Source organism: Alligator sinensis, unplaced genomic scaffold (assembly GCF_000455745.1).
Source record: "Alligator sinensis unplaced genomic scaffold, ASM45574v1 scaffold444_1, whole genome shotgun sequence".
In the NCBI taxonomy this organism is placed as follows: Eukaryota; Metazoa; Chordata; order Crocodylia; family Alligatoridae; genus Alligator; species Alligator sinensis.
Genome location: NW_005841886.1, coordinates 4,032,531 through 4,043,089, shown reverse-complemented (window position 1 = coordinate 4,043,089; position 10,559 = coordinate 4,032,531). Strand labels below are relative to the sequence as shown.

Sequence of the window (10,559 nt, the reverse complement as noted above, 5' to 3'; positions counted from 1 at the left end):
ACGGGAGCCTAACCCTAGAGAAAACTTTGCTCCCTTAATGAGTTTCAAGATTTACTGAGGTATGGCCTGTATTTTAGCCCTTTGTCACCACACTTCAGGGCTCAGGTTGTATGCAGCAGACTCTTCTGCAGGGGCCCAGAGGGGGAATTTTACACACTTGCAGCCAGACTGCAAACCTCCTGCCTGTGTCTGCGAATATTTGCTTTTACAAGAGTAACCATTTGCCCAGGGGGTGAATGTGGAAGTTTCATGCCCTGTGCCCCCACACACATTCAGTGCCATGGCTAGCTTTGACCCTGACCTCTCAGGGGTATGCCGCATGGCAGCACAGCATGCCAGTGACAGCCACTCAGGTTTGGCTGTATTGCTGGGATCACGAGGAACTGGCACAGCCCTGCTGAAGTGATTTCCCCTGGCTGCAGTGCTTCTGGGGCAGGTTTGTTTAGGCACAGCACCTATAGCAACTAGCCGTGGTGTTGGGCCACTGATTTGCTATGCTCTAGTTAACTGCCAACACCCAGTCCCTTGCTGAGAGCTCACTCCACAGCAGAGCTGAGCCTGAAGCATGAATTCGGGAGCAGCTGAAGATTCCAGCGGGACCTGGGGTGAGATTCCACCAGGGCTCCAGATCATCCAACAACCAGTAAGTCCTTGAGATGGAGCCATGTAAGGGCACTGTTTCCTTGATCCCCTCCTGATTAGCTGGCACCAGCTAGATCCAGGGCCTGGAGATATATTAGTGGATTTCAGTTTAACTACAGGAAAATGTGGATTTGGGGTTACTTTTTTTAACCTGAAAATTGGGATTTTTTTAAATTGGAGAAAACCAGGATTGGACGACTTGGACGAGGGGGTGAAGAGCACCTTGTTCAAATTCACGGGTGGCACTCAGATGTGGGGAGAAGTGGGCACGCTAGAGGACAGAGACAGTCTGCAATTAGATCTGGACAGATTACAGGGGTGGGCAGATGAGAACAGGATGGGTTTCAATACTGCCAAGTGCAAGGTACTGCACCTGGGGAGGAAGAACCAGCAGCATACCTACAGGCTGGGGAACTCCCTTCTTGTCAGCACAGAAGCAGAAAAGGATCTTGGAGTCATTATTGGCCACCAAGTCATGGGCCACCAATGTGGGGACACAGTCAGGAAGGCTAACTGCACCTTGTCATGCAACCAGAGATGCATCGCGATTAGGTCCAAGGTGATCCTCCCCCTCTATGTGACACTGGTCAGGCCGCAGTTGGAGTACTGCGTCCAGTTCTGGGCACCACACTTCAGGAGGGATGTGGCCAGCATCAAGAGGGTCCAGAGGAGGGCCACTCACATGATCAAGGGACAGCAAGGCAGGCCCTACGAGCGGAGGCTACAGGACCTGAACCTGTTCAGCCTCCACAAGAAAAGGCTGAGAGGGGATCTGGTGGCTGTCTATAAACTGGCCAAGGGGGACCAGCAGGCAGCGGAAGAGTCCCTGTTCCCCCAAGCACTACTGGGAGTAACAAGGAATAACGGCCATAAGTTGTCGGAGAGTAGATTCAGGCGAGATATCAGGAGGCACTACTGCACAGTCAGGGTGGCTAGGATCTGGAACCAACTTGCAAGGGAAGTGGTGCTGGCTCCTACCCTGGGGGTCTTCAAAAGGAGGCTAGATAATCACCTAGCCGGGGGCATTTGACCCCAGCATCCTTTCCTGCCCATGGCAGGGGGGCGGGCTTGAAGACCTACTTAGGTCCCTTCCGACCCTACCAACTATGAAATTAGGATCCCTGGTCATCAGCATCCACCTCCAGGAGACTGGAAAGGCACCTCATGACTGGGGCAAGCATGAGGTGAATCCAAGGAGAGACTGAGGCAAGGCGAGGCTATTAGGGGAAGAACTGCTGTAAAGTGTGGGGATTGAGGGGAAGGGAAAACCTGGTTGCAGAGGGCATTTGTTTGAAATGGTTAGGTGCATGGGAGCTCATGGTGAGGTGCCCCCCCAGAGCAGAGGTTCCCAATCACCGGACCACGGCTTGGTACTGGGCTGCGAAGGGTTGGCTGCCGGGTCTTGGCACGAGCCCCCGTGTGAATTCCCGCCTGTCCGCCTGGGTGAGCAGCTTCTGCCACTGGCAGTCATGTGCTAGGCGGCAGGGCAGCCCCAGGAGGGAGACAGCCGGCTCCATGTGCCCTGTCCTGCTCCTGTGCTGGTCTGCGGTAAAAAAAAGTTGGGAACCACTGCTCTAGAGCATCATTAGGGTGACCACACATCCCTAATTTGACAGGACAGTCCTGAAAATGTAAACATCAAGTCCCAGTCCCAGGCTGCATGACTCTGGGACAGCATTTGTCCTGGATTCCCCTCAAGAGAGTCAAACCATAGCAACTATCATCCCAGTATCATGTGCAAGGATCCCGGTTTTCCATTCGCTGCGGAAAAATGCAGATTTTCTCCTTTGAAGGAGAAAAACATGGAAACAGCAGGTTTCCCCTTGCAGGTTAGCAGAGTCCCAGCCTGCAAGGAGGTGCTTGGGGCTGAGGGGAGTGGAATGCAGAGGGCACCACATGCATGTGTGCACATGCACATACGCACAAGAACAGCAATACAGCAAGGGAGCAGGAGAGAGCAGCTGCCCTAGCTGCCTGCAGATAAGTGTTTGGGAGGGGAGGGGGCATAGGCAATGCTGTGCTGGGAGGGGGGGCGGGGGAAGAAGGTGGAGCAGGTTTGGCAGCTAAGGCTGGCGCTGGAGTTGCTACCCAGCCAGGGCAGTACATGTGGCCCAGATGGTTGTGGGGTCTGGTCAGGGAGCAGGACAGAGCCACAGGCAGCTGTGCAGCAGGGGGACTGGCTCCCCGCTCCTGAGTGCATTCCTGGGCATGGGACAGGCACATGCTCCCCGCACCCAGATTTGTGCATGGGGTGGAGGCAGATGGAGGCTGCCTGCTGCAGACTCAGGGCTCCCCACACTTCTGCCCTCCCCGCTAGGCCTCCACAGCCCAGGGAACAGGACCTGGCGCAGAAGTGTGGAGCAGGGCAGGAAAGCATAGTGTCCCACTTTTGCATTTTGAAAAGGTGGTCACCCCAAGCATCATGCAGAACCCTCCTCATGTATGGAGGGTGGCTAAGGACACCCCTGTGCTAGACCAGCATTAGCACAAGCACAGCGAATGGGGCTGGAGGAGGCCAACCTCCCTGTCCCTCAGTCTTTCATTTGCTCAGGCTTCAATACCCCTGTGCTCAGAGGGGATGCTTGCTCTCCAATGGCTCAACCTAGAGCTCTGCCCCGCTTTCCCCCACACGCCATAGGATCCAGCCAAAGGCACCTGGCCTTTGACCTGTGGCCAGGCCCTGGCAGAGCCCAGACAGCATGGCCTTTCGTCTGCTCCCACAAGAGCAGTGAGGAGTGTGGCTGGAGGCATGGGGAACCCCTCAGTGTCAGGAGCAGGCCCAGCCCACCAAGACACTCCAACACCAGACTGAATGTCATGGCCTCCCTGACCATTTGTCCCTCTTGCCTTGTGCATCTCTCTCCAAATCTTTTATGTGCTTCCTTGCTCTGCCTCTCATACTTCTGTGCCTCATTCAGAGTACCTGAGCTCTTTCTGAACCAGCCAGTAGGAATAGGGGGTCTGTGCTATCTTAACAATAAGGAAGAACCCCTGAGGTTCGACCTGAACCCCCCACCAACCCCTCCATGCCAGCAATTTCACTGTGCTGTGGTGGCACCAGCTTGCCTTACCTACTAGAATTAACTTCTGCCCATTGCATTGTCTTCTAGGTGCCCCAACAACCCATGATAATATTTCAGCAGATCCCTGGGATCATGTCTCCTCTTGCTCAGCCTATAAGGTCTGGACACGTCCGGGAAGGTACAACACTGTCAACCGTATAACACTAAACTTTTAACTGCAACCTCAACCATGCTGGCAAGCGCTCTTGGTTAAGCTAGGTGCACTGGGGACAGAAATGTGAGGGCAGAGCTGTTCTTCTGTAACTCAGGATTAAGGCTTGGGTTTTCCTATCCCACAAAACTTTTTGAAATATTAAATGACTTTTCCTGTCCCAAATTTGGAATAAAAAAACAACCCCTGGCAAATATTTGCAAATCAATCCTCTGATTTCAGAGCAGGTCCAGCCAAATATTCCATTTCTATACATTCTATATGTTAGTTTTCATGTCAGCCATTTCTTATAAAAAATTAAGCAAAAGGGCTATATGACCAAGTTGTTTTTCAGTTGACCAGCAACAGGTTCTAGTTTGTAATGTCAAAGCAAAAAGATCAGACCTTTTTAAAGGGTTTTTTTTGTTCATGTTTTTTTAAATAACCCTGTCTCTGGTTTCCACAAAGTGAAATTTTTCTGACAATAATTGTTTTGTTGAGCAAAAAATTCCAACTAACTCTCAAACTGAGGGTCCTCCCAAGCCAAGAGACCCCTTAAATCACTACAGTTAAGGCACACCAGTCTCTGTAGCCAACCGCACACAAGGAAATAATGTGGCCAGCACTACATCTGGCCATCTTTGACTCCACAACCCAAATGACCAGCTTTCCATTTGCAGCTGAGAGCAGCCATTGGCACAAACTACAGAGCAGGGCCTGAACTCACCTCCAGAATCATGATGAAAAAGCTAAACCCCTCAGCCACCTCACTCCCAACCACCTATATTCAGGTTCAAAGCCCTACTTTCTACATACCCAGTTAGCAACCTTGGCAAGTCATTTAGGGCCCGTTTCTGTTCCATTTGTTGGGTGTCCAGATTGACTTAAGTACCTAAGTGCAATTTTATTCCACTCTGTTCAAACACCTGAAAAATCCTTAATGAGCCTACTTTTGTAACACACCATCATTTTACTCTTAAGATTGAGTCACTAAAAAAGTAGTGAGGAGAAGGACAACCCATATACCTTTTGCATTAACTGTTTTTCAGGGACTCCAGTAGGGGGAAACAGAATTATCTTTGGATACCTAAATCCACTTATGTGCCTAATAGGTGGGAAAAATAGGTGGCTTCTTTGGTACCCTGCTTCCTTTGTAGAAATGGAGGTTAACAGCACTTTCATATTATACAAGGGTGTGGTAGCAATAAGTATGTCAGTTTGAGAGGTGACTGGATAGCCAATGACAGACACTAGATAAATACTTCATCGAGGCCAAGTGATCAACATGTGATGTTCTTGTGGAGGAGCTTGGGGATTTAGTTGAAGGTTTCAGGTTCTAAAGGGAGGGAATTAAAGGCTGCCTATACATGTGCTAGAAGTGAGGTAGGGGGACATTTTAATTAGAACAGTTCACGGACAACTGCTCTCATTAAAACACCTCATTGGCATGTGTATTAAGCCCCCACACTTCTAAAAATGGCCACAGGATGCTTTATGTAAACTTCATTTAACGAGGTTTAGATAAAGCATGCTGTGGCCATTTTAAAACATGAAGGGGCTTAATACACAAGACGCTGCAGCGACACTGGAGCATTCTAATTAGAAATGCATTCTAATTAAAACGCTAACAAGCATGTGTGTAGGCAGCCAAATACGTTGAGTTTAATCTGTTCCCTTATCGGTTGGAAACAGAAGGAATGTTATTCCTTGTGATGTGTGGGTGACAGTGAAATAAAATGATGAATCACAAGGTAGCATCCCCTTGCTTTAAAGATTTCATAGGGGAGGGTGGGTGGAAAGATGACACACTTCTCTAACCATAACTCCCATAAAGGAAGATTTCTCTCTGGAAAGTATAAAGACGTTGTGGGTATGTCTACCTGAGATGCTTTACAGCGCAGTAGACTAATTACTGCACAGTAAAGTGTCACTATTTGTACTGTGCAGCAGCCTAGCGCACAGGTAATAGGCTAATGTGCAGTTATTTACAACCTGAAAATACAGGTAGTAGATTAACTGTGCATTAGCTACTGCAAAGATGTTGGCCAGGAGCAATTTGCCCAGGCAGTAGGGGGCCTACTATTGCCTGGCTAAGCCCCATGAGGGGCTTAGAACAGGAGCAGGGGAGCAGACCCTCCTGAGCCCCACATGGCTGCCATACAGAATCCCTGCTAGGCAGGGATGCCTCTCCCAGCCATGTGGAGATTGGCACCCTCCTGATCCCTCACATGGCTATCCCCCAAGGCAAGGACTCCTCTCCCCATCATGTGGGGGGATTGGGACCTGTGGCTGCTAAGTAGTGTCCTTGTGGGGACACCCCTCCTGGTCACATGGGGATTGGGTCTGATCCCACGTGGCTGGGACACAGCAGTTCACCAGCTTCCTGCCCCTGCCAGCCCTGGGCTGGCACCCAGGGGAGCCTGGAGCTCCCCCTGGCTGCTGCAACAGAGCAGAGCTGCAGAGGGGAGCAGGAACATCCTGGGTCTCACCTGCTCCGGTTCGGAGCAAATTTGCCAGCCCTACCCACCATTTCTCATGCTAACCCCTGATTTGAGTTGTTTATTACAGCACCAAACTTTTTTCCAAGCTGAGCTTCTACATCCAACAGAATGTTTAAAAAATATTTGTGCCAAATCATTTCAGCTGTTTTCAAGAACCAGACCAGGAACATACACTTTGTTTTGTGAGGTTAAAAAAAAAAAATTCTGGTGACTTTTTCTCTGAGAAGCTCTAGCATCCCTCTGCTATGGAGACATAAGTGACAATGAGGGGTATGTGTGCATGAGGTAGAGGTGGCTCTGGTGTCAGATATGTGAGAAACCTCCTAATTTTTGCCAAGTTTGAAAGTTTGGCCTTTGAAAGATCTCAGCTCAGTACAGATTGCTTAGAAGGTAGCCAGAATTGCTGAAGATCTCACTCACACTGAGCATGCTCTACCTCCCTTGCAGGCCTTATACATTACAGAGTGGGCATGTCCCATCCCCACAGAGTCATTGATAATGTTCCAGCTCCAGAATACTAGAACACAGAGAGAGAGAGAGAGAGAGAGAGAGAGAGAGAGAGAGAGACTTTCCCTGTAATTGCTGCTCCCAGGTCCTCTAGGGATGGCAGAAACTGGCCCTTCATTGACCAACCATGTCAGCACTCAAGCATGACAGAGGAGGAAGATATCTAATTCAATGAGAGAATTCAAGAACTGGACCAGAGAGAGAAAGAAAAAAGTAGATTCAGACAGATTCTGATGGCAGTTGGGGAGTTGGAAACTGAGCCTGGGAGCTGTGATGCAGCAGACTGTATCTACAAACTGGGATGAGGCAGAGACTGGCTGAGTAAAGAGACTATAATTGGGACCACAGGAGAGAGGGAACCCATTACAGACAATGCAAAGAGGCTTAGGCAGGTTGCTGTCATGAGAACAGAAGGATGAGAGTGGTTGGGCAAAAAGTCTGGGACTGAGCGCCAAATGGATGGGAGAGAAGTGGAAGAGGGAGGAAGCATCCAAGCACATAGGGAAGTGGCAGAAGGACACGTGACCATAACAGCATACCTTTAGAGCCCGGGTAAAATGCAAGAGCCCCAAGCTACCCCATTCCACTACTGCCAGCACCAAACTGAAAAACCTATGGACAAATGGTGTGACTCACTCCTCTTTAACTCTCATCCTCACAGCCCACTCCTGCTATTAGTTACAGCTGCATCTCAAGCAGCAGAGGTCTATAAGCTAATGACTCGAGTTTTGCTGATGACTCATGAGGTGATCATACAGTGCCGCAGAATGGAACATTTGTTTCTTCCCGTTTGTCTCTCTCAAAATCTAGGAAATAACATACCTATGCACAGACAAACACGCTAGGTGAACATTAAGATTACAAAGCACTCTGAAGTTAGGAGATATCAAAGTGGAGATCCACCGGACAACATCAGTTAGGTGTTCTTGTGTGTATGATACCATCATTAATTATATGATCTTGGACTTTTTCTTCCATGAGGCTCCTGCTTCATTCAGTGCACAATAGGAATGGTGCTCAGTTAATCAGTAGCCACCCAATGTTCTCTTTGCTCCTTGTTGTGGGCTGGGTGGCTCTGGGCCTGTTTTCTGTGTACTTCTCAGAATCAACCCCACAGACAGAATTATTCATTTCCTCTCGTTGGGCTTTTCTGTGCTGCTCATGACTGCAGGACTTGGCTGCTTCACAAATGTTAATGGATTTATATTCACAGCACTCTCAGGAGGCAAAAAGGTAACATTATCCTCATACCCAGAGAAATTAGGCCAAGATATCCACCATGCATTCAGATACCCAGGCTGACACATGCCTGTGAGCAGTTTATATGAATGTAACCTAGCGTTTAGCTTTTATTATGAGCTGCAAAGTATTTCAAAAGCAGCCTCTCTAAGCAGATTCATTTGCAGACAATCAGTAAGGGCACTGACAGATGCACGGGCTCCCACTCTGACTCATGGTGATTTACATAAAGGGCCAAGAGTGAAAGCATCCCTGTCCCCCCCTCCCCAACTCAACATCCTGCCTGCAGGAGCCCAAGAAACCTGCCTGTAGCTAAGGAACTGCCCCTCTCCCCCAGTCCTGCCACCCCCCAAGCTCTGGAGCTGTCTGCAGGAAGGGACAAGACAGGGGGAAGGGGGTAGCAAGTTGCCAGCACCTTAGGAACACAAATATCCTAAGGTGCTCTAAAGTGGAGCACCTTCATCTGATCCCTCATTTGATGCCGGTTAATTTTTTGTTCAATTGGCCACTTCAAAAACACTCTGTAGCCATGCATGTGTCACAGCACAGCTGAAGAGTATTTTCAGGGGGCCAATCACATGACAACCATAACTTCTGTCTGCACCCTAAGTAGCAAGCAGGGATATCTTCAATGAAGAAGCCTTTCCCTTGGCTTTAAATATGCTTTCATGCTGAACTCAGTTTACCAACATTCTGTGCTCCAGTGGCTTCTCCTAGCTCTACCTGAGCTGGGCACGTAGGCTGGAGAGCATTTGGTGCCCCAGAAAATGATCTTTTACAACAACTGGCAGCTTGGGTACAGAGCTGCCTAGAGATAAGCAATGAGAAACTCCAAAGAGAGGAATACGTCTTAAATCCTGCTTTAAGGATTTAAAAAGGCACCTAATTCAGTGCTACACCAGACTCAGCCGCTTCCCTTCCTTTTGGGATGCACAGCCCCAAGTTCTTTCCTGAAAGTAGCTGCAAATTTTGGGCACCTATACACATGATGGACGTCTGCTCCAATACGTACTGATTAGCATGCGTCAGAGCAGACTCAATTAAGTCTGCTATGAGTCTGCTGGAGTGTGCTAATTAGCACACTCCAGCAGTCTCTGTTTAGCATGTATTCAGTGCCCCCATGTTTCAAAATGGCAGTGGGGTGCTTTAGCTAAAGCTCCCGCCACCCCATTTTGAAGCATGGGATGCTGAATACTAATTAAAGCACCTGCAGCACCATCTGAGTGGCTCTCGGAGCCATTCAAATTAAAGCACCCCCGTCCACCCTGGATCATGTGTATAGCCCCTTGTTTTCAATAGCTATCACATTCTATCAAAATCTGAGTGATCATGTTTCATTTCAAAACACTGAAGCAGGCAATAGCATTGCTTGCACCAACCCGTTTTATACAATAGGCCAGAAGTTTGGGAACTCTAACCAGGCTATGGGAGACCTGGGTATAATATTCTTCTTCAGCCTGGAAGAATTCCAGGCCACCTCTCAGGAAAGTGCCCCAGATACTATGCTGTACAGTAGGATGGAGTGAGAAGGCCTTATAACAGTAATTTTGGGTGGCTCCTGGATTTCTTAACACTTGAAACTAGCACTAACACCAATCAACATTTGTAGGACTTAACAGTGTAACAAGTAACAAAATCCAGAGTGAAGTGCTCTTCTCCCTTCCTATTGGTGAGCATAGCTGTGTAAGCTCATGGTGAGGGGACTCACCTAAGGAAGGAGGAAAGGAGACATCTATGTTCCAGTCCTTGTTCCAAGGCTTAATTCCAAATTTTATTCGAGGTGCACCATTACATCAGTCCCATATTGGATCGGCACTGATATAGGGAAAATTTATAGCATTAGAAATTGGCTTTTTTTGCCTGATATGGCCAATAATGTGGCTAATAAATGCCCCATGCATGCACACAGTCAGGAGCGCAGCCCAGCAGCAAGGAGAGCAGCATCTGGCTGGTAGTAAGTCTGTTGTGGGGGAAGGGGCAGGGGGAGAGAAGGGATGTGGGGAGGGCAGACCGAGGCCCTCACAGTGAGAGAGGGAGTGGGGCTGGGGCAGGCACTGCTCAGCCAGGGCAGGGTGGGGCGCAGGACGGAGCTGAGTGGCTCATCCAGGGGGGACCTAAAGGGGGATGGCTCCCACCACTGCATGCACCCCAGGAGGGCATAGGGAGGAGTGTGCTCCCAGATCGGAGTGAGGGGCTCTTCCCAGCAGGGGGGTTGGGCTGGGGCTGCTCTCAGAGCAGGCAGTGGCACTGGGAGGTGACTACAAGTGCAGCTCTCAGTGCCACTCCCTGCCCAGTGCAGCTGCTGCCTGCCCCAAGCACCGCCCTGGTCCAGCCCCCCGCTAGGAAGAGCCTGGTGCTGCCCCAGCCCGCAGAGGCAGCCTGCCCTTGCCCCGCATGCAGATCCAGGGGTACATGCCCCCCCAAACCCGCCCAGGGTGTGTGCAGCGATGGGAGCTG

The 10,559-nt window shown here is 49.7% G+C and overlaps 1 protein-coding gene across 3 annotated transcripts in view; it reads left to right on the top strand.

Moving 5' to 3' along the window:
* The first annotated feature begins 530 nt into the window (after positions 1-530).
* The window catches only part of PRR29 (proline rich 29), a 28,793-nt gene continuing 18,764 nt past the window's right edge, over positions 531-10,559 (top strand). For all 3 annotated transcript variants that reach the window (XR_003092630.1, XM_025196856.1, XM_006017866.2), the window contains exons 1-2: positions 531-643; positions 3,753-3,843. Coding sequence is in view for 2 of the 3 variants with exons in the window: in XM_025196856.1 (XP_025052641.1) it covers positions 566-643; positions 3,753-3,843 (169 nt within the window). In the remaining variant the exon portion in view is untranslated. The remainder of the gene's footprint in view (positions 644-3,752; positions 3,844-10,559) is intronic.